Consider the following 27917-nt stretch of genomic DNA (forward strand, 5'->3'; position numbering starts at 1 on the left):
TAAAAGATTCAGCATAACATCGCCTCCAAATAAGAACTTCTGTATTTCGGTCTATTGACTATTTCCAATAACAGATTTTTTTAATCCGTCTATATCATTTAATTTAGTCTGTGGTAGGTATTCATTTATTTTGACATCTGTGGTTATAAAACGTAAAAAATAAACCGTTATGCATTTACCAAACTATTTATATGAAATGTGTATATAGTATATCATCAATATTAAAGTTTCAAATTTTAGGTCTTTATCTCTCGGTGTACACTGTGTAATGTTATAAAACTGGCATGTAAAAAGTTGATTGTGGTTCTTAAAATGGTTATATTTAACTGCAGTTATAATATAAATGGTTGCTTTTGCATTAGATTCAGCCACTTCCTTCGTGGGTTGTTTTTGAAGTTATTTTCACGATATACTTTTATGTTTTTCTATCATTAAAGAAAAGTTACCAGGAATGACATGTAGTGATCAGTTTGAATGCAGAACAGAATTATCCTGTCTAGATGGTACTTGTTATTGTTCCGATACATAATTTCTTGAAGAACACAAATGTTTACCAAGTACGTTTGAAGGCTTTTTCTTTCAATGAACTTAAATTGTAATGTTCTTTATCTTCTGGAAGTAAATGTATATGCGTTATTGTGGATGATACTGCTTTTTAATACTTGTTTTCTTCCATTTTAGTATTATCTCAATATAATTATAAACAGACGAAATATGAAAGACTTTTGCTTCATTGTCCCTTGTATTTGTTTTACACTTTGGCTTTGTTCTCTGTTTAGAGATTTACTAAAATACACAATAGCATAGAATCACAATGTTTATGACATCATGTAGACATATTTTATGAAAATAAACTCATCATAAATACCAGGATTAAAATTTGTATTTACGCCAGACGCAATGTTATGAACTTGTACATGACTCAAAATGAAAGATATGTGGTATGCTAAATTGTAAAGAAGAACACTCTTAACTTAAAAATTAACCAAACTACTGTCTTTCAGATACACATTATTTCATTTAATAAAGAAAAAATAAAAACAACAAAAACTCCTCTGACGGACTGACAGACGGATGGGTCATCATCGTAATACCATCCGCAACTTTGTTACGTGGGGTATAATGAAAAGAGGTCGACACGAAGTGGCTTACATTTCGTTCTCATAGGAATGCCGACAATTGTTGAAAAATTCTCTTCAAATTCAACAAATATGTTGTCAATAAAAAAAAACCATCCAGCATACTGATTACTTACTCCTCTGTATATTATAGTATTAATGAATGGGTGTTTTTATAATGGCCCTGTTATATGTTCAAGGTCTGTAATAATGGTCGAGGAAACGCCGATGGCCATTACAGGCATCCGAGGCCATTATTACTGACCGAGGACATATAACAGGGCCATTATAAAAACACCCATTTCTTAATACATTTATTAACCAACTTAACAAAATTGTATGTGTTGCTGCCAACTTGATGTACTCTCTACTCTTTTGATGACAGTTTAGTTTGAAAAAAATAATTTGTACTTCACCATAATAAAGCTTTTAATATACCAAATATCCAAGATATTAAGTTGACAGAAGTTATGTGTTGAAAAACAGGATGAACAGTGATGCCTATATATGGTTCCTCTAATGTTGGTTGTTGGTCACTAAATTAAATAAAATACAAAAAAGTCTTGTAATTGTGTTATTTTCAAAACATAATTAAATTTAATAAAACATTAACAATATTAAATTTGAACATTTTTGGTTTTTCTGTAATGGCCCTGTTTTTCTGTAAGGGCCCTGTATTAATGCCCAGTTTGTCTGTATTAAGCACTATTAGGGTTTGTAATAAACAGTCATTTTTGGCAATTATGTACTCAATTGGTTAATAAATATATATATATTGTAGAGTCGTCACTGGTTCAGACGTTCTTATAATATAATTATTTCTGTGACTGTATCTTACATTAATTTGTAGTATCCTTTACAATAGATAATTCAGCTAATCTGTAACAATTCCATCCTCATATATCATATACTCTGTTATTGGAATTACAACGCAAATACTTTATTCATAGCTAGGAATATTTTGTTTTGTACTATTAATAGGGACATGAACTAAAAATACATTTGTCTATTCCAGTAGTGTGTGAACGTAAATGTGTTGTGCAAACATTGATAATAGCAAGAATAATACGAATAAGTCGAAACCATTTATTAGATAGATGCAGATTCAATACAAATAAGTAAGATAGCAAGCAAGTCATGTTTGGAGTATATCACTTTTATTATAATTTTGAAGCAGAACAAATTATAAGAATAAAAATAACACTTACTAAGTATAACACAGTCTAGTGAGTCATTGTATATTTCGAATACTTCAAATAGTGTAATAGTTTTAGGCTTACATAAGAAACGTAAACGTCAAAGTAGTATTTTGTTTTAGTCCTTGTTTCAATATTCTAAAATCAACTAACGTCTTCTTATCATCATTATTGATGACTTTAACGAAACGCCTCCGAGGTCATTCCAAACAACTCCTGTACTTCCTGTCCCGTTGTATTTCCCATTAAGATTTGAATGATAACAGTTACCATACCACCACGCCCCTCTATACTTCTTAGCACAACTGTTGTTGTCTCTATTTTTCGTATAAAAAGATTGACCATTATGATAAGTCAAAGAGTCTCCTAAAATATGATAAAATAATATGCAAAGTAAAAATATAAATAGAGGCAACAGATTACTCTAATAAAATGTAAGCATTCAAGAGGACTCAACCTCATATACAGCTGTCACACTTGGTTTTTTTTATTTCTAAGATAACTTAAAAATTTGTTACATTTTTGTGGAATGACATTTTAAGGTCTTACGCATAGCTTTGTTTTAAAAGGTTTCATTTTTTGTTCAATACTTTATAAAAATAGCTATTGGTTTGATTAACAGCGTTTATTGAACGTTAAGAAACGTACCTAATTCCCAGATTTTTAGTACAAAATTGATATGATTTGTAACGTTATTGTTTCGTATCTTCATATAACAAGAAAAATAAAACATTTGAACAAGCAGAACGTCAATTTTTTTGATAATTCATCCTTTTCTACCAAATGATGAATTTATCACATAACGTGTAATTGGCAAAACTTTCCTGAATTTGTGACAACACTTTTTTAAGTTTTACTTTATTAATAAAATTGAGAATGGAAATGGGGAATGTGTCAAAGAGACAACAACCCGCCCAAATAAAAAACAACAGCAGAGGGTCACCAACAGGTCTTCAATGTAGCGAGAAATTCCCGCACCCGGAGGCGTCCTTCAGCTGGCCCCTAAACAAATATATACTAGTCCATTGATAATGAACGCTATACTAATTTCCAAATTGTACACAAGAAACTAAAATTAAAATAATACAAGACTAACAAAGGCCAGAGGCTCCTGACTTGGGACAGGCGCAAAAATGCGGCAGGGTTAAACATGTTTGTGAGATCTCAACCCTCCCCCTATACCTCTAACCAATGTAGTAAAGTAAACGCATAACAATACGCACATTAAAATTCAGTTCAAGAGAAATCCGAGTCTGATGTCAGAAGATGTAACCAAAGAAAATAAACAAAATGACAATAATACATAAATAACAACAGACTACTAGCAGTTAACTGACATGCCAGCTCCAGACTTCAACTAAACTGACTGAAAGATTATGATTTCATCATATGAACATCAGGCACAATCCTTCCCGTTAGGGGTTTAGTATCATACCATCATAACATATATGAGAAGAACATAACCCGTGTCATGCCAACAACTGTTTTTAGAATAAATGTGTTTAGTTCCGATGCAAAGACCTTATCAATGACTCAATATTAACGCCAAAATATGCAATCTTTAATGACTTGACAACAGTATCGTAATTATATCCCTTCTTAATAAGTCTATTCAAAGGTTTTGTAAGTTTCTGAGGTGAATACTGACACCTTTGTGCTTTATAAAGAATATTACCATAAAAAATTGGATGTGAAATACCTGAACGTATTAAAAGTCTGCATGTTGAGCTATATTTACGAATAATGTCTTTATACCGATGATAAAATTTAGTAAATGTTTTGACTAGTTTGTTATATCGAAAACCCTGGTGTAATAATTTTTCAGTAATACATAAATTTCTCTCGTTAAAATCTAAAACATTGTTACATACACGAGCGAATCGTACAAGTTGAGATATATAAACACCGTAAGATGGTGACAAGGGAACGTTACCATCTAAAAACGGATAATTAACGATAGGAAATGAAAAATCATCCCTTTTATCATAAATTTTAGTATTCAGCTTTCCATTAGTGATATAGATATCAAGATCGAGAAAAGGGCAGTGGTCATTGTTAGTATTAGCTTTATTTAAAGTAAGTTCAACAGGATAAATTTCATTAATATACATACTGAAGTCGTCATTATTGAGAGCCAAAATATCATCCAAATACCTAAAAGTATTATTAAATTTGTTTATCAGATGTTGTTTCGATGGGTCTTTGCTTATTTTTGTCATAAATTGTAACTCATAACAATACAAAAACAGGTCCGCAATAAGTGGTGCACATAGGTCTGTTTAGATGTTTTTATTCGAGCCCAATCGATGAGTCTTTTTAAATTATATGTTTCATATCTCTGATGAGTTTTTATAATTACCCACAAGATATTGCTTAAGTGAAAAAAACCTACGAGAAGTAGTTTATTTCATAAATCAAAACTGCCGAACAGTGAGAAAGTAATTAAATACATAGACATTACAGAAAATCCTATGTAGTGGTGAAAAACAAGATGCGATGGAACTTGTCAAAATGAGGCAAAAGAAATTATCCCAACTCAACGATAAGTTTATGGAACTTATTAAAGAAGACGGATAAAGTTGTCCAATACAAGTTTGATATAAAGATAGGAATCATGAACATTGAAACTTACAACGACGAAGTAGTTCATTTCAGATATCAACTTTTTAAATCATAAAACACACTTACACAAACACCAGTGTACAAGAATAACGACGTCAGATGAATTGAAACACAGAACAAAAATGTGTAAGCCAGTCACACATTTATGTCGCAATTCAAACAATTTGACAAAAGGAAACATGCCATAAATGAAAATGAAAATCCTTCACTGACTGACCTTCAAAGATTGATTTTGTTATCGCAACTTTTCGGAGATGATAGCCAGTGAAGCGGGGGTTCCAAATTACTAGTATACTGTACACACTATAACAAAAATACAGTAAAAGTCTACATAATCGATTTGGTAAATATCACTAATGCGTCAACGCGTACATGGAAACCTTTTTTCTTAAGGATGTTCGCTTTTCATGGTTTGGAATTTTTGTCAGATTTTTGGAATCCTCTGGTTTTATTCATTTGAAGCCTTGAAAAAATTTGCCCATTGACCCCCATTTTTCTTTTTATAAATCTTTTACATGTATAATTATAAGCCACCTTTAAAAGTTTTATAAAATCCTTGTTATTTTTTAATAGTTTTTGAGCACTTAAACATGTCAATCTAAACCAATTTGATGAATATTGATTGATATCTTAGTCTAGGAAAAAAGTGAATTTAGTAGTAATAATATTTATTAGGCTTTGAACTAACTTTCTTGATCTGCAACTTAAGTGCTCTCAGATCGGATGTGAGTCAGATGTTATTTTCGTCTTTTTGTTTGTAATTTTTGTTATTTGTGTTTTGCGTTGGTTGCTGTCTGTTATATAGATTTCTTTGGACATTTTTAGCCTTTTTTACAGAATGCTTTTTGCTCATTGCTGAAGGCTAAATGGTGACCTATACTATGGTTGGTTATATCTACGTCATGTGGTCTCTGATCAAATGTTGTCTCTTTGACAATTATATCAAATCTCATAATAAATTTTTAAATATTTACCTGCGTTACCGGAATATCCCGACACTCTAAGGTTATATAAATTTCCAGACTCAATTGAAAATTGTGAATAGTTTGCTTGTCGTTGATTTCCATTCCAATCTTCTAGGTGAACACTAAGTTCATGTGTCCCATCTTGCGTTATACGATGAATTTTCATATTTCCTATGAAATATTAGGAAAAATCATTTTCAAAGTATAAGAGTGTCTACAAGGCTTAATCATAAAAAACTTCAAGTGAATATTTATATGTTTTAAAGATGTGAAGCTAGTGGCCTGTTCGTTATTAGTTACTTATTATTTAATTTTCAATATCAAACCGGCTGCTAGCAGTCGGTTCGATATTCAAATGTCTTATTTGAAAATAATAGAAATAAAAAATTTCGATAACATTAAAATCATGATAGTCATAGCAAAAATGGAATGAAAAGATATGTAGGAAATCGTTATTAGACCTCTTCGAGCTGTCGTAATGTCTTGTTGTCCTCAAATAAAACCCTGATGATAATCGCACATTTGTCTTACGAAATATAGATTTAAAGATGTTCTTTTGTTCATTAAATTTCTTGAAAAAAGACCCAACGGTCACTCTAGTAACATTGAAACATGTAAATATAAATAATTGTAGGAAGCCAAAAGAAAATGTCACTTTTCAGCTAAAAGTCGTCGAAAATTTAGGCAAAAAGGGTAAAGGGCGATGGCTAGACCTGCCCCATCTTCATCTACCTACTTACCTACCTAGTCCTTATTATGCCCGTAGGCACATAGGGCAAGGACTACATCTTTCCACTCATCTCTGTCTGTGCTTTCTTTTTCTATTTCACCCCATCTGATTCCATGTTTTTTTTCATTTCAGCTTCAACTGTTCTTCTCCAAGTTGTTTTGGGGCGTCCTTTCTTTCTTGTCTTTTCCCCTCAGGTGTCCATCTTAATGCGACTCTGGTCAAGTCCTCTGCAGAACATGGCCAATCCATCTCCATCTTTTCTGCTTCAATAAAATCTCCATGTTGGGGGATCCTGTTGTTTCATGGAGGTCTATGTTGGTGATCTTACGCGGCCAGAATATCCTTAAGATCTTACTAAGGCAACCGTTGTGAAAACTGGAGAGCTGGTTGATGTCTTTTTCTGTCATTCTCCAGCATTCTGCCCCATATAGTAGCACTGCTAGTACACAACTGTTATATAGTCTAATTTTGGTTTTCTTACTGATGTTGCTAGACTTCCAGATGTGACTTAGTTTTTTTAAATGCAGTTCTTGGATTTCATATTCTGGCCCTGATGTATTTGTTTGCTCCTCCTTCAGATGTTAATATGGTGCCCAAAGTAAGTGAAAGATGAATTGCAATCTAGGGTGTCCCATTTAAATCTATTACAGGAGGCTCCGAGGTGTTAAGGGGCATGACTTCTGATTTCTTGATGTTAATAATCAATCCAATCATACTTGCATTCTTTTCTAACTTAGTGGTTTCGTTTTGCATGTGTGTTTCTAGATGTGACAATAAGGCCAGATCATCTGCATAGTCCAGATCTTCTAGGTAGTTAAAAAGAGTCCACCTAATGCCTTTGTTGTTACTGTTACTGATGGTCAAATTCATTACCCAATCGACAACTTTTATTGTCTAACTCCAGATTTGACTAGAAAACTGATGTCTGATGAAGTTCCCAAAGTGCATCTGAATTCTGTATGAACATGTTGATAAGTTGAACTATTTTTGCTGGTATTCCATAGCATCGTAAGATGTTCCATTAGCTTTCTCTGTGTATGCTGTCAAAGGCTTTTTCAAAGTCTATAAAGTTAATTATCAGTTGTCTCTGCCATTCTGTGCACTGTTTGATGATGTTCCGTAGCACAAATATGTAGTCACATATTTCCTTTTCTATAGCCTGCCTGTTCTTTTCTGAGTTTGTTGTCAATTGCTGTTTTAATTCTGTCTATTAGTATTTTGGTGAAAATTGTACTTGGGATTGGTAATAAGATGATTCCTCTTCAGTTATTGCAGTTTGTGAGATCGCCTTTCTTAGCCAGTCTTATGATGTTACCTTCTGACCAGTTTTTAAGTATCTTCATATTTTGCCAAATCTGTTTGAATGGTGTGTGAAGAATGATCGCTGTTAAAGCCGGATCTGATTTAAATAGTTCTGCTGATAGCTTTTCGTTTCCTGGCACTAGATTACCTTAGCCGTATTTGGCACAACTTTTTGGAATTTTGGATCCTCAATGGTCTTCAACTTTGTAATTGTTTGGTTAATATAACTATTTCGATATGAGCGTCACTGATGAGTCTTATGTAGACGAAACGCGCGTCTGGCGTACTAAATTATAATCCTGGTACCTTTGATAACTACTTTATTGTTTTCAAGGCTCTTTACTGCTCTGATAACCTCTGATCTTGAAGGAAATTCTATATTTACTTCAAGGTCGTGTTCTGCTATGGGTATGTTTGCTGTTGTTTCTGGTTCTTGCCTATTTAATACTTCTTTGAAATGTTAATTCCATCTACTCTCTTGTTCTCTTTCAGATGTTATTAGATTACCCTGTTTGTCTTTCACTGGCATGTTGGTGTTTATTTTGTTACCACAAAGTTTCTTTGTTATTTGATAAAGGTAGCCATTTCTTTGCTCTGACGCAACTTTTTCAGCCTCTAGAGCCAATACTTCGAAGAATTTTTTTTTTTATCTTTTCTGATGGCTTTCTTAACTTCCTTATTACAGTTGGAGTATTAACCCATTAGTCTATTTTTTAGTCTATCAGAGTGAGTGGTGCTGATCTTTTTCTTTAGCTCTTTTTTCTTTCCTGTTGTCAATCAGCGTCCAAGTCTCTTGTTTGATCCATTCTTTGTGCTTTAGGCGATTGAAACCCTAGATTTTTTTCACTGGTCTTTTTAAACAGATCTTCCACTTCTTGCCATTGTTCGTCTACTGTTTCACTTTCTTCCATGTTGTTACATTTGAGTTGTTCTAAGAGTTGAAAGCGGTTCTTCAGTTCTAATTTGAAGATATAAAGAAACTAATGACCCTGAAAGGAATTCAGTTAAACTTCTTGTCTTATATGTTAACGAAGTGCTCAACATACCAATTTGATTTTAAAAATAGACAGGTAAAACCTACAGGAGACCGTTTAAATGATGACGAGACCTAATGGGTCTTTCAATGTCCATAACATTGAATGATCTTTAAGACTAAGTTTAAACAATGTATACATATCATATAATCAGGATTTGCCAGAATAATGTGATCTCCGATATGTAAGGAGGGCTTAAATTGTCATTTATTGCTAAAATTCGCAAAAATTAAGTTAAAAGGGAACAGTGCGATGGCTAGTCCTCCCTGAACTCTCCATCTTCTTTATAATATTTTGCAAAATACAGCTTATATGGAGAAACAAATGACACGAAAAGGAATTTGGATAAAATTTTGATAAACTGATCGTCTTCTTCGTTTTTGGAGGGCTCAAAGTGCCAATTTGATTTCAAAATATATAGTTCATCCTACAGGAGACCGCTTAAATGACGACGATACACCTTCCAATGTCCATAACATTCGACGATCTTTAATACTTTGTAAATATACAGATCGTATCAAAAGGATTTCTCAGAATAGTGTCATCTTCAATATCTACGAAGGGCTTAAATTGTCACTTTTACCCATGATATCGTCGAAAATTCAGGTAAAAGGACACAAGACGATGCATAGACCTTTCCGAACTCTCCATCTTAATATCAAATATTATGCAGAAAGTAAGTTAATATAAAGAAACAGATGACACTAAAACGAATTTTGCTTACTTCTTGTCTTCTATGTTTACGGCGGGCTCAAAGTGAGAGTTGTATATTAATAAAATAAAGTGAAAACCTACAGGAGAACGTTTAAATAACGATAAGACACCCCCTTTTGTTTTGGCCCCTTGTCTTAAAAATTTCCATAAAATCCAATGATCTTTTACATTATGTAATAACAGATATCTTTTTAAAAAAGATTTTCCTGAAAAATGTCATCTTCGATTTCTACGGAGTGCTTAAAATGTCACTTAAAAGCTAAAAATAGTCGATCATTCAGTTAAAAGGACACTGGGCTATGGCTAATAAATACAAGATTACTAAATTTTATGGATATTGATAGACCAGGGGGAGATGAGTCTCTCTGTTTTTCAGATATTTTCCCGGTAGGTTTTTACTACAAATGTTGACAATCTAACTTTGAGCCCTCCATAAACTTAGAAGACGAAACGTGTACCAAAAGTCCTTTTGATATCATTTATATATCTATATATTAACTAATTATATGCATAATAATATGAAGATTGAGGTATCAGGAAAATTTAGCAAACCCTTTGGGCCTCGTTGTTTGATATAGGTGAATATGTAGTCATTGAAAATATTTTTTTTCGGCCTTCCATTTTTGTTACTATTTATATATTTAATATTGATAGAGAGGTCGTATTTTTGTTTTTGTTTCTTGAAATTTCGTCTTGTAAATGATCATTCTTGTTTATATTCTGTTGATAAAAATCTATAGGTCATAAAGAGAAATATTCATATTAACAAAAGGGATCAACGAATATTTACGATAACTTGAATTGGTCACAATATTTCCAATATCTGTAAAAAAAAAATCAACTATCAACTTATACCTGTCTTGTTTTTAATATTATCGAATGTTTATTTTTTTTTATGATAATCAACTTAGAAAATTTGAATATCGAACCGACTTCTAGCAGCCGGTTGGATATTAAAAATCAAATAAAGAATAACGAACCAACTCTTAACGTCACATACATTCTAGCTTTTTTTTTATATATGTATTGAAAGTCTTCGCTAATAAACCTAGCACAGATTGGTTGATAAATTGCAAATCTTAGTCATGTTTTAGGGTTTATCTATAACATTAGAGTATAGCATAGGTGTGTTAAACAGTATTTCGAAATACAAAGTCCAGAAAACTTGTGTTCAGCGTCAGCATTGTAAGGATTCAATGTATATAAAAAGCCTTACAGTTGAAAAAAAGATGCGCATATCATATACTGCAAGTCTGATCCGTTTGAAAATTGTTACAATGTCGAGGATGTTTAAAATTTCCTTGGCTTAAAAACTGCCGAAAATAATAGAAAGGGTCCCTTTTCCCGTCTTCAAGATATTTGAATAAATATACAATTTTCTAAGATAAAGAAGGAATTTTGGATTATTGCAACAGAAAAAAATCTAAATGCCATTATGCATAATAATAAACCAGGAGGTAAAAACAACATGGTTGATTAGAAGAACCCGTTTGCAAAGTACACGTTTGCAAATTCTAAAGGGATATGATTACAACAAAAAGATAGACTTTAAAATGGTATATATCAAAAGACGGCCTTAAATTTTATTTAAAAACCAAAACATGTGTGCAGGGAGAAGGTTTGGTACCATTAAAACGTTTAATCCCGCTTCAAATGTTTGACCTGTCCTAAGTCAGGAATCTGATGTACAGTAGTTGTCGTTTGTTTATGTAATTTATACGTGTTTCTCGTTTCTCGTTTTTTATATAGATTAGACGGTTGGTTTTCCCGTTTGAATGGTTTTATTCTAATAATTTTGGGACCCTTATAGCTTATTGTTCGGTGTGAGCCAAGGCTCCGTGTTGAAGGCCGTACATTGACCTATAATGGTTTACTTTTATAAATTGTTATTTGGATGGAGAGTTGTCTCATTGGCACTCACACCACATCTTCCTATATCTATATACCTAACCAATGTTCCTTATCTACTCTCCCAAAGCCTTGTGTGTATTCAAACAAAGCCCTGTAAAAGTTTACGGTACCGTCGTATCTTCTCTGTATAACCTACAAAAAAAACAGAGGTAGCGAATGAAACGAGGTTTCTTTTCAAAATAAAACTACATATTACCTTATTCATTAATAAACAAATCTAATTTGCTCAGTAATTTTCTCAGTTTTTATGCATAATTTTGTTATTAAGAAAATATAACATTTTGAAGGAATAAAATACCTTTTTTTTTTAAACCCATATTTAAAGTTATTCAGGTAAACATCAAGCACAGGCATTTTATCTGATGGTGGATTGTTAATCCGCGAAAATGCAGCCAGTAGTTCGGTAATGTGTTATTAAAAAATTTATTTTTACAAAATTTTCAAAATTATTTTGAATGAAGACATATATCTTTTTTGTCCGCGCATCGTTGTAAATATAATGGAATTTGATGCGACTCTCAGTGAGAATTATAGCGCTATAAAACCAGGTTCAATCCAACATTTTCTACATTTGAAAATGGCTGTACCAAGTCAGAAATATGACAGTTGTTGTCCTTTCGTTTGGTGTGTTTTATCATTATGATCATTTATGATTAGGGACTTTCCGTTTTGAATTTTCCTCGGAGCTCAGTATTTTTGTGATTTTACCTTTTCTCATACAAAGCTCTGATTCCATACCCAGCTTGATTATACTAGTTATCCCTTTAGAAATATAAATTGTCTATTTTAAAAGAAAAAATTGTACTGTTAATGTTATTAAGTCTGATCAAGAGACTTATAAGATAAATAACAAATAGGAAATACTTACAGTCCATTTCTTGTTATCCCTCATGATACAATATACGTAAGTTCTTTTTGTATTTCCTCCAGGATACACAGGATAAACACCATCAACTGTATAATTTAGATCTTCACATTCAGATGGCCGTTCTTAAAGTAGATTGTTCACAAACAGAGTATTGATAGAATATACCCACAATAGATTTTCAATGAATGTTCTAAAAGCAAATCATTCACGAAATAAACAATTGCCAGAATCTATATCAACAAGAGATCAGTGTTTACCTTTTATTTGAATAGAAGATGTGGTTAGGATTGTCAATCAAATAACAGAGTACAACTTACGTAGAATTTACCAAATTAAGATTCCCAGACGGTCTCCAACTATACCGTTTGGGTGTTCCACATGGTTGAAGACCGTCAAATAATCTAAAGATATTAAATTCTACGTTAGTTGGACTCTGTTGTTTCATTTGCAATCATACCACATCTCCTTGATTCATATCAGTTTGATCTTTAAAGAAAAGACATATAAGAGCAACATAAACAATGCTGTTAATCTTCTGTAAAACTTTTAACTTATTATTATTATTCTTTTTAAGATTAATCTTTGCTAAACAAAGATCAAAACTTGATCGAAGAATTAAACTGTCTTACTCGTGCAAGAGATTCCATCCCAGTATGCCTTATCTAGATTGCATACACAAATACCATTTGAACATTTTAAGTTGTCTTTGCAATCTGTGGATAAAATACATGCAGCATCTACACTTTTCTCTACAAAAAATATATACATTTGTCTATCAATATATCAAGAAGATGTATGTCAAACTTTCAGATGAAAGTTAAAAACTTGTTTTATAACTTATATAAACTTTGAAAGTATCGAATATACTTTAGCGTTATAATTCATGTGATCATTTTCGTATATTTTGCTGATAAAGTTGTCGTCATATTTACTTGTTTCTTCTTTCCTGTTGTATATAATTCTTATTTATGGGCAAATGACATTTTGTGCTATTTCACCTGTAAATAGATATGACATTTGCGCTCCAAACATTTTAGACATTTGCGCTTTAAATTTTGATACACCTGTGTTAAATTGACCGAACATTTGCGCTTTTAACCTATAGAAGAAGGGCGAAAGATCCCAGAAGGGCATTCAAAATCATGATAAAAAATAAATCACAAAGCAATCGCTCAAAAAGAAAAAGTCCATAAATAGTACCCAAAACGCAACATAGAAAATTTAGAGACTAAGCAATACGAACCCCACCAAATGCTGGGGGTGATCTCAGGTACTCCGCATGTTGCACTCGTTGTCCATCTTAATTTTAAATAGAATGACACAAATATGTTGGTTTTTTTTTATTTGTTTAAGAAATTGCTCCAACATTGTAATGACAAAAAAATAACGACTGAAATCGACTCGGCATTTCTTATTCGACTACCAATCACACATGAGTTGACCGATACGATGTGTGGGTGTCTAAAACAAACTAGTGAGATACCGTTTAAGTCGTCTATTCTATTATTATACCGATTCTCTCCAGATTATGACTTTTAGACTGTTTGTTAATTCGAAATTGTGGGTAATGCCAGCATATCAAGATACGCTTATCCTGTAGAAGTATCCGGTCTCGTTTCCTCTGTTATTTTGTTACCTTGCTTTGTGTCTTTCTTACTGATTTATGCGATTTTCAACACCAGTAACCTGATGTTGCCTCAATTTTAGACTGAGTGTTCAAAACGTTGTTAATTAAAACAATGAAAGGCAACATGTTGCATTGTATGAAGTTTGATAATGCTTTGCAGTTTTGGCATGCAATAATAATTTCTTGTGGATTACAAAGTTTCGAAAATTACGGTATTATGACATATAGAAAGCAGGTTGTCAGTAAAGTTCAAAAATTTGTAATCAAGTTAAAATTTTATGAAATATTTATACTTACCAGTCAGAAACATACTTTTGGATTATCTTTCTTTACTACGTTCATAACTCGCAAACACACAGATGATCTTGATTCAAACATTCCCTGAATCAGATCGTCCGTGTAGCCATACTTCAGTTTATCGGCGTGTACAAAACACACACACTGAAATTAAAGCATGGGGTGGTGGTGGGAATATTGACTGGTAAGTATAAATATTTCATAAAATTTTAACTTGATTACAAATTTTTGAATTTTATTTCAATTATTTATACTTACCAGTCAGAAACATACTTTTGGATAGATTCCAAAGCAATACTTCTACTGAACTGGAGGCGTATGCTGTATAAATTTCTGTCATCTAAATTGTACCATATGTACAAATGTCTATATATAACACATCAATAGTTCAACACAAAATAATGTTCATCATGAAATCATCATATTTAAAATACTTCCACCAATAACAAATTCTCCAACGCAACTCGCCGAAAAATTTAACATATTTACACATTGTCTAATACATCGACTGAGAAATCTCTCAGATAGAATTTTCCAAATGTGGATTCTGAACTCCAATCAGCTGCTTCTAAAATAGAATTAATAGAAGCACCTTTGTATAAAGCCCAAGAGGGTCCAATTGCTCTAGTTGAATGTGCCTTGATATTTTTCAATGAAGAATCAGGGTACGCTAATTTAATAACTTGAACGATCCATTTAGAAATAGTTTGTGACGTTACAGGCTTATGTGGTTCACATGTAGAAAGGAATAGTTTTCCCTGTTGGTCTTTATCTAAACTACTTCTAAATTTCTTTGTTCTTTCTAAATATTGTAACAAACATGTAACAGGATCTAACTTTTTATTGTCTGTGAATGCAGGAACAACAATTTTTGAATTTCTATGGTTTTGTCGATCCTGCTTTGCCAAACCACATCTAATAAATGTAATGCCTTTTTGTTGTATCCTCATACAGGAATGGTTCACTCTGAGAGACTGCAAATCGCTACATCTCCTGAAAGTGGTAATAGAGATTAGAAAAACAGTTTTAAATGACAAATGTTTCAAATCAATATTTTCAATTGGTTCAAAGGGTTCTTTCTGTAATAGATTTAGAACCAACTGTAAATCCCATTCTGGTAATAATTTTATGGTAGGTGGTCTAGAATTAAAAACCCCTTTTATAAGTCTTGTAATATATGGATGTTGACCTACTGCAGTATTATCAACCTGAGGTAAAACATTGGTAAGCATAGATCTGTATCCTGCAATAGTCCTATATTGCAATCCATTTTCAAACAGATAGGCTAAAAAATCTGCTACCTGATTTAAAGTTGCATTAAGGGGATTAATTTCCCTTGTACCACACCAGCTACAGTACTTTTTGAATTTTGCACTATAGTCTTTCTGAGTTCCTTTCCTCCATGAAGCTGAGAGTAAATTTCTAGCTTCTTGAGAAAAGCCCTCTGCTTGGAACGATCTGTCGATAGAAGCCAAGCAGTCAGACTGAATACCCCCGGGTCCGGATGAAACACTTGGGACCTCGGTTGACAGAGAAGGTCTGATTGTATCGGGAGACTGATTGGGTAATCTATCAATAGTTAAAGTAATTCCGGGTACCAGTGTCTCCTGGGCCACAAAGGAGCTATCAGGAGAATCTGACACTGGAACTGCCTCATATATTGCAATATCTTGGGTATAAGGCAGATTGGGGGATATGCATAGGCATACATTTTCTCCCAAGATATTGTCAGGGCGTCCAAAGCAAAAGCTTGAGGATGTGGAATTCATGAGCAAAACACTTTCGTCTGACGATTCTCTGCCGAGGCAAATAAATCCATCAGAGGTTGGTCCCACAAGAGAAAAAGTTTCTGTACAATTTGAGTGTTCAGTGACCACTCTGTGTGCAGAATTTTTCTCCTGCTCAGGTAATCTGCAATTATGTTTTTCTTTCCCATTATATGAGCTGCTTTCAGGGTTATATTGGATTGAATTGCTAAAGTCCAAAGTTCCCAGGTTTTGTAACACAACTGAGGTGATTTGGTCCCCCCTTGTTTGTTGATGTACTGGACCACTGTTGTGTTGTCTGATCTTATCAGTACAGATTTCCCTATCAGATATTTTAGAAAATGTTTGATTGTAAGCACTACTGCTTCTAATTCTAGGTAATTTATGTGTTTCTTGCTCTCTGAAACAGACCATTCCCCTTGAAAAATGTTCTTGTCCATTACACCCCCATAACCTGTTTTTGAAGCATCTGTAGTTATGGTTATACAAGTCGGTTGAGGTTGCAAACAGCGGTCTTTCAGCGTGTTCGCTGAATTTAACCACCAAATTAGATGAGATTTGAGATGTTGTGTCACTGGGACAAATATTTTGAACTCTTGACATGCTGGTCTCCAAAAGGAGAGAAGATGGAGTTGAATTGGTCTCATGTACAAACGAGCATTCGGAATTAGTTCTATACATGAGGCCATTATCCCCAGAAGATGAAGAAAATCTAAAGCTGTCACTTGGATTTCTTTCATTATTTTTTGAATGGCTAGATTCAACTTGTCTATTCGTTCCTGTGTTGGGAAAATTAGCCCTTTTTCCAGGTCGAACAGTGCCCCTAAATAAATCAATTTCTGACTCGGAACTAGTTTGGATTTTTCTTTGTTCACTATGAACCCTAGTGATACCAAGAGATTGAGACATTCTGATCGATCTAGGCATAGATGCGCTTTTTGTTGATTTATTATTAACCAATCGTCCAGATAGACTACTAATCTTATATTTTTCGTTCTCAAGTAGGCTGCCACTACGGATACTATTTTTGTAAAGACTCGTGGGGCAGATGTTGGACCGAAGCACAGAGCTTTGAATTGAAATGCTTGATTTTGAAGGTAAAATCTTAGATATTGGCAATGACTTGGAAATATTGGGACATGTAAATATGCATCGCTCAGGTCGAGCGTTATGGCCCAATCTCCTGGTTTTACTATATTCAAGACTTTGGTCAGTGAATCCATCTTGAAATGTTTTTTCTGAAGATACCCATTGAGTGGTCTCAGATTTATGACTGGTCTCATCTTCCCATTTTTTTTGGGGACCAGAAAAAATGTGCTGTAAAAACCTGATTGAATTTGTTCTTTCTGAACCGATTCTATTGCATCTTTTTCTATTAAAATATTTACCTCTTGAAGTAAAATTTCCATATTTTTTTTAGATACTATTGTTTGTTTTATTCCTTGCCAAATTGGTTTCTTTATGAACTCTAATTTGTAACCTTTTTCTATTACAGACAAAACCCATTGGTCGTTTGTAAGCTTTTTCCAATTTTCTAGAAAAAATCTGAGACGACCCCTTACTGGTATCTTGTCTTGATTTTGAAATAAAATTACCTGTATCTCTGAGTCAGCTGGACTGTTTCTTGGGGATACGAAAAGAACCCCAGGAACCGGTACCACTGTTTGATGTCTTGGTATCTTTGTCTTTCTTGTCTTTATTTCCAAAGCCACCTCTCTGTAAAGACTTATGAGACGAATTTATAGAAGACTGTCTATTAGTATTAAAAGACGGTTTCTTATAATTGTTATTGTAATTATTATAAGTTGAGTTCCCTGTAAACTTTGATTGTTTATTTGACCAACTATCACGACTATCGTAGTCCCACTTTCTTTTGTTGTTTTTGTGAAATTCGGGTAACAAATCTACCAATTGTTCCCTTTGCTCTTTCCTTTTCTCAAGTTGTTTTTCAAGACCTTGTCCAAAAACACCATCATCAGAAAGCGGTAAATAAAGTACCTTAGCTTGAATATCATTTAAATTATTTATACCTGCATCTGTTGCAGCACATTTCCTTCTAATCATATGATGAAAGGCTCCAGCTCGAACCACTTGGTCAAGTGATTTGGTTGACATGGCAAATAAATCTTTAACTAATTGACAATTCTCTTCACTAGCATTGTCATTTTCTAAATTACCCAACAAAGTGCCTAAAGCTTGTTGCATGTAAGAAATAGATACAATTCCCATTCTGGAAGCTACTTGTCCAGAATAGGCTAGCTTCTCAATTTGTTTCACAGGTTGAGAAAATAACTGTTTTTGTTTGTCCCAAGATTTCACAGTTTTATTTGTATGCACACGTTTAATCATAGGTTCAAGCATATTATCTAAACTTGGCACTTGTAATACAGGTAAAGATTTTTCATGCACAGGAAAACATGATCTATATTCATCCTTATAAGCAGACAAACGTTCAGGATGTTGAGTTCTCCAAGAATAAGATAAAATCTTAACTTGAGAATCATCTAAAATTAAACCCACTGACTCATCACTATTGTCACCTGGTAAATCATCTTTAAAAATTTTAGCTAGTCTATCAACTTTATTGACATTGTTGCATATAGTGTTAATATTACCTGAAGAATTTTCATCAACAGTAGATATATTCTGTACACTTGAATTTAAGTATTTACTAAACCTGTCAGTTTTCTTAGAATTACTGTTTTTGTCAAGGAAATGACTACTCACTGATTGAGTATCACTCTCTTCATGATCTGAAATCAGACCCAACAGATCTCGTCTCTCTCGACGGTCTACTTGTAAAGATATTTCTGAACGTTCATCAAAATCTCTTACAATTCTTGGACTACCTAAATCTTCATTCAAGTTAGGTTCCAGAGGTATTAATGGTCTACGTTCCCTCTGTACAGGGACGTTATCCATTCTCGTAACCTCGTTCTCCTGCGTGGCTGACCCACCAGTATGAGAACTATCTGCACTTTTATTAGCTGCCTGTAGCAGACCAAAAAGTTTATCAAATCTTTTATCAAAGCTTTCTTCCAAGCTGAAGAGCTTCATTTCTATGTCCGCTGTCTTGGACGAGCGTTTCTTTGACTTACTTGTTTTGTTACCAGTTCTGGCCATTTTTTCCCGTGTACCTGTACTTCCGGTAATACTAATACCGACAGTGTCACTTTCTTCTTCAACTTCTGATATTCTATTCGTTTCTTCCATAGTTAAACAATTAAATGTTCATTGTCAAACGACAAAATAAATGCGGCAGTAAAAATTTACTGACCAAATGCGAACTGAACGTGTTTTGTACACGCCGAAAGATAAACTGAAGTATGGCTACACGGACGATCTGATTCAGGGAATGTTTGAATCAAGATCATCTGTGTGTTTGCGAGTTATGAACGTAGTAAAGAAAGATAATCCAAAAGTATGTTTCTGACTGGTAAGTATAAATAATTGAAATAAAATTGTATAACTGAAATTCAAGAGAATCAGATACGTTAAACCATACAATCTTGTACATCTAAAATTGTAGTACTAGTATTAAATGTTATTACTTTGTATACAAACATTCCCTTTCCAATAGTTTGACTTGTCACATTGGCATTTCTCGTCAACGCATGTTAACGTGTCTTTACATTGAACTGTAGCATTGCATGGAGATCTATAATCTTTTCCTTAAAAAAAGAAAATACAATTATTTATTTTGGAATAATATTTTATCAATTTCCTTAAAAATATAGCCCAAGGTATAGAATTATGATTAATTTGGTCTTGTTCCGTCCGGGAGAACCATAATCGATAACTAAGGGCATACGTTTTGCTTTGTAGAATGCATATGTTAGGTCAGAATATCAATGTTCCCTTTGATGCCTCATATAGTGTATAGTTCAAGATACTGGACTAAAATAGGCACGAAAATAGTTAACAAAATTAAATAATGTTGTCAAATACAAATTGCCCTTTTGGAAATATCATCATATAGTCTTATCTTTATATTAAGTTTATATATCTAAATTACTACCTTACGCTTGTATATACTATGAATTTCGTTAACCGTTGTGTTTTCCCGACCGTGACAAAAGAGTCCCCAACAGAATGATGAAGTATTGAGAAAAAAACTAAAATCAATTCTTCATAAAGTTTAACGGTCACTATAATGAATTGGTTAAACAATACGACTTATATTTGTATTAAACCATTAATGAAAAGACTTTGGGATCATAGACATTTAGATACCAGAGTAATCATTTAATATCTGATGTGTATTGATGGTGTACTATAGTTCATTGTGACCTTTTGATAGACTCTTAATATATGGACGCACCCTGTCTCTGTCATTTTGGAGTTCATGCGAATCCCGCCGGTTTTTTTTAAATTGTTATAATGACTTACAACTTACATCCTAATGGATTTAATAGATTTAGACTCGCATAACTACTGTCGGCTCTAATTTGTACGAAAAAAGAAACAATTCGATGAGAAGAGGGGCACACTTTTTTTTTTTACGTCAGACAATTTTTTATATGATGTTACGCAAAACATCTTAATGAAGTAAGCTTAAAGACCTTTTTGATAAAAGCAGATTTTTTTTTCTTTTGCATAACCAATGTTATGTCAAGAAAGAATACATATGTTATGTCAAAGATGTTTATGAAATTTTGCATATAAATTAGACATGTTGCACTGGAACTAAAAATTTAAAAAAAAGTAATGTAACATACATCTAATATATTTTGAAACATAATAGCTTAAATTACATTATTTGTACATTTAAAAAGAATGAATGCAAACCCTTCAATTTAAAATATATGTACATATTTTTAGCTATATCTATTTATATTTGGTTTAAATTAAATATTTAAGGGCACCAACTTTGTTTTTGATATATCAACCAATCGTTAAAGAACAAAGATAGCTGATACTCATCATTCAATATTCAACCATTTAAAATATCAAGTATTTCTGGACAAAAGTTATCTTTATGTCTGTGTCATATCAGTGGATTTTGTTGTGCAGCTCATTATATACAAGTTGCCTGCCTGAACATCAACTATTCAAAAAGCATAACAAAACAAATTGGATTTAAAATTGATTACATACGTTGAAAACATTTATCTTCATCCAGATATTCTAACATCTGACAATTGCAAGTCTCATTTAGGCAACGGAAGTCGTCTTGGCACTCCTTCTGAGAACTGCATGGCATTCCTGCTGTTTTCCCTAATAACATTAATGTTAAATTACGTTTTGAATTTGCTTCATATATGAATACTTTTAGAAATATGTTTTTTTCTATTTTTCCTAGATATCTTGTTGTTTTTGTTTTTTAAGTTTGAAAATTATGCATAGTCAATTTAACTTTTGTTTACCTTTTCCTTCCATTAAGGCTGTTATATGATTTTGTAATTGTTGATTTTCTTCATTGTTTTGCTGTCTTGTTTGACATTTATTTAAAAGCAATTGTTATCTTAAAACATTCGGCAATTTCTGTTCATTACTTTATTATTCCACTGAGTGATGGAAATTATTGGACAATTCAAAATAGATATAAATATATATATAACATACATACTATTTACACAGTAGATGCCATCCCAGTAGTCTATGTCATGACACTGACATGTATTTTCTCTGCAATCAAGTGTTTCCTTACACTGACGACGATTTTGACATGGAACGTTTATTTCTCTTCCTACAATTTTTCTCATTTTTATTATAAAATTGTAATATCCATATAACAGTTTCTTGCATTTATAGCAAAGCATTGTAGGTTGAAAGTAATTGATTACTATTTTAACGACATTTTAGTGAGAATAACTACTGGCATCACAAAGTTTAGATTAAGGGGGCTCGCGGGTCTATATTATTTTTTTTTAAATAAAGGATTTCAGTATTTTTTCTATAAATAAACTTTATCCTATACTTAAAAGAAAAATTAAATAAATATATTGGTTCACCGTTCATTTGAGCTCACAATCTGCCTTAGAAAGAAGCATGTATTTCTGTTAAAGTACTTTTTTCTGTTGAACTAATAGGAGACAAAAAGGTAAAACCGAAATAAAAAAAAGAACTAAATTCCAGAAATTGCTTAATTTTAACAAGAGTTTAGTTTAAGTTCAGTTCATTTGAAAAAAATAATAAAAAATATAGGTCACCGATGAATTAAAAAGTTATTTCAATTTCTATGCAAAACAATGACATTTTGTCACCAAAGGGAGATAATTTGGAGCTTTTTCAATGATATAATCATTTTAAAAGTCATCTTGGGCCAAAACAAATTGATCTTTTTGGTTGACATTTGTACCATATCATAAAGTAACAACTAAAAGTGTAATAAATAAAATTTGTGATGAAAAAACAAATGCTTCAATTTTTGCTGATTATTTGTACCTCGAGCCTCCTTAACAGAAAAATTATTGTAATTTAAAGATTTGAAAACTAAAAGGTTACACACATTACGCACATATAATAAACGCTTTTAAATAATGAAAAGGCGGGAATGCACTTTTTTGAATGACAATGAAGAAATAAAAAAGTTGAAGAGCATGGAGGTCCCAAAATTCCAAAATGTTTGCCAAATACTGCTGAAGTTATTTAGCCCTTGCGTAGAAAATCCTAAAACCTCACTGTTAAAACCTTAGGAAATACATATGGATAGAATGTTACGACAATTCTTAGGTTAATTAAGAGCTGGATCTTACTCAGTTTACATGTTGTGCCATTCCAATAATCCGAAGATATACACTGGCATATTTGACGATGGCATACTAATGTAGACAGACATTCTTCTGAAGAACTACACAGCTCGTTTGACTGTTTTCCTAAGAACAAAAACAAATATATCACATGGAGTTTATACTTGTTGATGCAGTCGCATACTTAACAATACGATTTGGTATTTTTCCTGCGATTTCAAATTTATAATGAAAATGTGCGGAGATAGCAGTCAACATGTACGATTCTACGTACGTAGAAAAGTTTATTGAGAAGATATAGTTCCTCTTTGAGCAAATTATTAGGGGAAGTTATGTAGAATTGTACACAATTAAATTTGTTTAATGTTATCACAAAATTTAAATGATTGTGTATGAAGATTTTGAACATTTTTTTTAAAATCCAAATCTGATCAAACGGCTGCAAAAACAGACAATTAATTCCTGATGAAGGTATTTCATATCGCAGCATAATGTGTATACAAAAGTTACAGAAAAAGGGAATGAGATTTATCCTTGTTGATTGAACTGATTCCTTGACTCCTTTTAATTGCGTCATACATTTGACAGTGTATTTTATGTGTCGATATTGGTGATGTCAAAGAACGTAAGTGTTTTAAGAACTGAAACAAATGTGCTAAAGACACCAGAAATAAAACTAGTCAAACTTGCACTTTTTTAATATAGAACTCTTTGCATTTTTTAATTACAAAACTACTTGCATCGGTAAGATTCTAATGCCCCCGCTTGTAAACCAATTAATTATAATCCAATACAATAGTGATGCCTTTAACTTTCCTATTGTCAACGTCTCACTCCTCAGCAATAACATATCACCTTTGTCCCACCGTTGAGCGTTTACAAGTCAGGAAAATGGCAGTTTTTATCTTATAGTTCGTCGTTTCTGTGTTGCACTTCAATGTTTCTGTTGCTTTGTTGTTTTTCTCTTATAGTTGATGTGTTTACCCCAGTTTTAGTTTGTAACCCGGATTTGTTTTCTCTCAATCGATTTATGACTTTCGAATAGCGGTATACTACTGTTGCCTTTTTTAACATACCTTTATAGGTACTTTACGTTCGTACGATTCAAAAATTTTGAGCTTCAATAACCGAGATAGGCCCAATGACACAAAAAGAGCTTCAACAGACTTAGAAGGTAGAACGACTGAAATCGACTGTAAATAAATAACTGTGATGGTCACCTACACCAATTTATTGACCGTTATGTCTGTGTCTTAATTTATAACCAACATGTTTCCGCGGTCTCAGATCTAAAAATCTAGAATATACCTCTTAAATGCAATTTTACCGACGACGTCTTATTTCGATTGTGAAATTTCGACAGACTTTTTTGGCGGGTGATACATACAGATTAGGAGACAATATTTGAACATTGATAACATACTGTAGCCCTAATTGAAATATTTCATATTGTTTAAGCATATTAGTTACAACGCACTCGCATATATAATACATGCATGTTTCAAACTCAAGTCTTGTGAATAACAATGTTGCACCGTGATTGTGATGTGACATTGTGCACCAAATGTATCTTTGACAGTATTTTTCATAGAAGCAATTACTTGAATATGTGTGTTAATTGCCTTTGATATGATTGAGTGAGTTAATAATCTCTGTTTGTAAGTTCTTTGCTTATTTTGATACTTAGGTAGTCGAGATTCAAAGTTGAAGGGTTAGCACCAAAGTACATGTAACAAGTTGTGTCCTTCAAAGTTCGTTTCTTGTCGTGTTTAATTATTAGTTTGAAGTCTCATCAATGTTACATTTAAAATCATATCACATTAAACAAATTCTTGCTTGCACAAAAAGTGAAATTCTCATTTTCGGACAGTAAAAAAGAAAGATAAAAAACAATAGAAAAAAAACCCCAGTTTCTTGATAAAAGTGATGTCAACAACAGTTTCACTTAATATTTTGTATGACACGTGTCAGCACTCACTTATGATGCATTGTTTGTCCTTCAGGAAATGTGTTTCATGACATGAACACGTTCCTTCCACACAATGTAGGTCGTCTTGGCATTCAATCTGAGAAGTACACTGCATGCCGGCCATTTGTCCTGTAATGTACAGTTACCTATAAGAAAATATATATCGCGTCTACATTCATAACGTAAAGAAATCCTCGAAATATCTGTTCTTCTACTTGACTTAAAGGCAAATCGTTTTACCTTAGGAATATAAATACCTATTGGTTTAAAATACTTAGAAACGTAGCGTTGGGTCTTCAAACAGTTTTTAGAATATCTACATTGAGGCTAACGTGCGCATCTAAAAGAGTTTCTGGTGCAGTAAAATAGGTCAAGTGAAATAAGCGTCATCATTTAACAGATAAGAGAATATTTGTCCGTCTGATTTTAATTTAAAGTGAAGTTACAATTTTGCAACAATAGTTTACCAATATTCACGTCTCATCAATCGATTGAGAAGATACAAATTAAGGTAACAAAGACAAAATCAAGAAACTGCATGCAATCTTAACATGTTTAAATTCGGCAGGGTTGGATATTCCAACTACTGACATTTCAAAAAAATAAAATATTCCCCATCAAAACAGTGTTTTCACCTGTCTAATTGAATTTACTGCATTATGTATAAGTGTCGATCGATATCTCAGTGACATAAAATTAATGTTCATATTTGGAGATTTAATCTGTACAGTAGTGTTTTGGATTTTTATTTTGCCTGTTGAATATCGATGCAGTCATGTGTTGTATTGTGACTTCCTCATTGACTTTTTCAAATAATTTACATCATTCTTAAGGCAAATCTTTTCATGGATAAGGTTGATATCGAAAAATAAAAAAATGTTTAGTTTACTCAAAGTAAAACTGTTACTAATAATTGTGTTATAATGGCAAAACTATCTTAACATTTATCTTACGCATGATACAGTTAGTTCCATTCCAGATAAGTTCTACACTGCATCGGCAAGTATCCTCTAAGCAAATAAGCTTTCCCCTGCATTCAAATGAATTCCGGCATGTTGAATTAAATGTGTAGCCTGTAATGTTGATAAGTATAAAGATACATCGTAACAATGATATAAAAAAAACAATGCTAGAAGAAGTTTTTCCATCAGTATATCAATATTGTAATTTAGGCAATTTTTTCATTTACAATGTTTAATTTGAAAGCTAATGAAGTAGAGCCAATTTTACTCTGACATTCTGTTCTTTAATTCGAATAACTAACTATCAAATTAAATAGTAGTGATTAAAATTTGCGTTAAACAAAAATAGTTATAGAATTTTTCATATTTTGATTATTCATTTTAAATGAGTAAAAGAACAATTCACACTTATAGACACAATGTTTAGTTAACAGCGAGTCTGTGTATTGATTTTCTTTAGGGTTCGTATATGCGTAAACATCAAATTTGACAATAGCATTTGTAAAAAGTGCATTATTCTATAATTATGTCATCGATAACAATATGAAAATTTTAAATATCAATCTTACATATGACTCTTGAATATTTACATAATTTACAGTCTTAAGAATTAGATGTACTTTAGATTTCGCCTACTTTACGCACCGGGATCTTAGTCAAACAAAAACAGTTGTATTTCAAACTACCCTTTTTATCAAAACCATACAAACATGTGTAAGGGTTGACAATTGTCGTAAGTTTATGTTATATGATTCCAGTTATATCAGCTGTTAAAATGTTTATTATTTTCATTTATTTGGTTAAACAATTTCTAAAGCGTATTGCCGAAACAGAGATAAAAGTCAAATTAATTCTTCCTTGCAAGTTTTGTAGTATACAAGTATGAGTGAAAACGACGGTTACGACAAGTTTTTAAATTACCATAAGAAATCCAGAACATTACATTAATAACTGAATTTCAAAAATAAAATAAAATAAAAGAGATTTACCTTTACTTATAGAATTATATTCTACTGATCCAACAACAATTGCTAAAACAGAACTAATCAAGCTAAAGGTTGATACCATTGTCCTACTGTAATGAATAGTGCAAATCATAGCCGCATGTTTATATAGAGTGGGTATGCTACAAGAGATATAAGAGAGACGTATGATATCATCCCACAATTTACATACTTAGCAAGTATGACAGTCATAAATAAAATGTATAGCGACAACCTAGAAAAAGAAATTTTTAATTTCATCTGGAACGGTAAACAAGATAAATTAAAAAGGTCAACTCTCATAGCAGATTACAGTACGGGAGGACTTAATATGATAGATATCGACAGCTACTTCAACACACTTAAAATTAAATGGGTATCAAGACTAATGGAGTCAAAACATGAAAACTGGTCAATTATTCCGAGATTCTTTTTTGATAAATACGGGAAAAACTTCCTTATCTTCAAAATGAATTTAGAACTTAAAAATTTAAAACCACTTAAAATAACAACTGAACTACCAGAATTTTATCTGGATATTGTAAAATGTTGGATACGGAAAGGTGGAGGTCAAACTAAATCACCCACTAACTTTAGAGAAATACGCAAAGAAATTATATGGGGTAATAAAAACATAAAAATAAAAAATAAACCATTATTGATGCTCAACTGGATCGGAAGCAATATAATCTATATAAATGAAATAATTGACGAAAACGGTCAAATCAACGAAAAGACAATACTGCGTAAGTTAGAAATAAAACACAACTGGATAGCCGAACTATCAATATTAAAAAAAGCTATTCCAAAATGTTGGATAGATATCCTGAAAACAAATAAATCTGTTAAAACCCGTGTTAATATTAACGAAAAAATAATCAGAATGAATGAAACAGAAATAAATTTAGCAGATCTAGATAACAAAACCGTATATCAATATTTTTTAAAAAAGAAAATAACTCCAAACATTGGATTAATAAAATGGCAAAAATTATTAGGCGTAAAACCATTACAAATTAAACACTCCTTATCATTTACAAACAAAGAAATATACACAAACAAACTTAAAGTATATAAATGGAAACTATTTAGCTACATATTGCCGAATACAGAAAATCTTTTTAAATGGAAAATATATAATACGTCAGAGTGTACTTTATG

At 32.3% G+C, this 27917-nt stretch overlaps 2 protein-coding genes across 3 annotated transcripts; both read right to left on the reverse strand.

The window, feature by feature from the left end:
* Positions 1–2258: 2258 nt before the first annotated feature.
* Positions 2259–26898, reverse strand: LOC139481084 (uncharacterized). 2 transcript variants are annotated; one of them, XM_071264173.1, is made up of 12 exons: positions 26763–26898; positions 25765–25884; positions 24821–24940; positions 22849–22968; positions 21720–21839; positions 21248–21367; positions 19702–19821; positions 13090–13209; positions 12461–12582; positions 11628–11724; positions 5911–6072; positions 2259–2680 (listed from the first exon to the last, which is right to left on the reverse strand). In XM_071264173.1, exons 1-12 carry the CDS (start codon positions 26869–26871, stop codon positions 2463–2465), a joined length of 1548 nt encoding a protein of 515 aa, XP_071120274.1. In that variant the 5' UTR covers positions 26872–26898; the 3' UTR covers positions 2259–2462. The 2 variants fall into 2 exon arrangements, with proteins under 2 accessions (XP_071120274.1, XP_071120275.1); XM_071264174.1 differs by lacking the exon at positions 26763–26898 and having other exon boundaries at positions 2348–2680; positions 24821–24957; positions 25765–25889.
* On the reverse strand, positions 14908–19607 carry LOC139481038 (uncharacterized). Its single transcript, XM_071264073.1, has 2 exons — positions 17746–19607; positions 14908–15377 (listed from the first exon to the last, which is right to left on the reverse strand). Exon 1 carries the CDS (start codon positions 19361–19363, stop codon positions 17759–17761), a length of 1605 nt encoding a protein of 534 aa, XP_071120174.1. The 5' UTR covers positions 19364–19607; the 3' UTR covers positions 14908–15377; positions 17746–17758.
* Positions 26899–27917: the final 1019 nt, after the last annotated feature.

Source organism: Mytilus edulis, chromosome 7 (assembly GCF_963676685.1).
Source record: "Mytilus edulis chromosome 7, xbMytEdul2.2, whole genome shotgun sequence".
NCBI classification, from domain to species: Eukaryota; Metazoa; Mollusca; class Bivalvia; order Mytilida; family Mytilidae; genus Mytilus; species Mytilus edulis.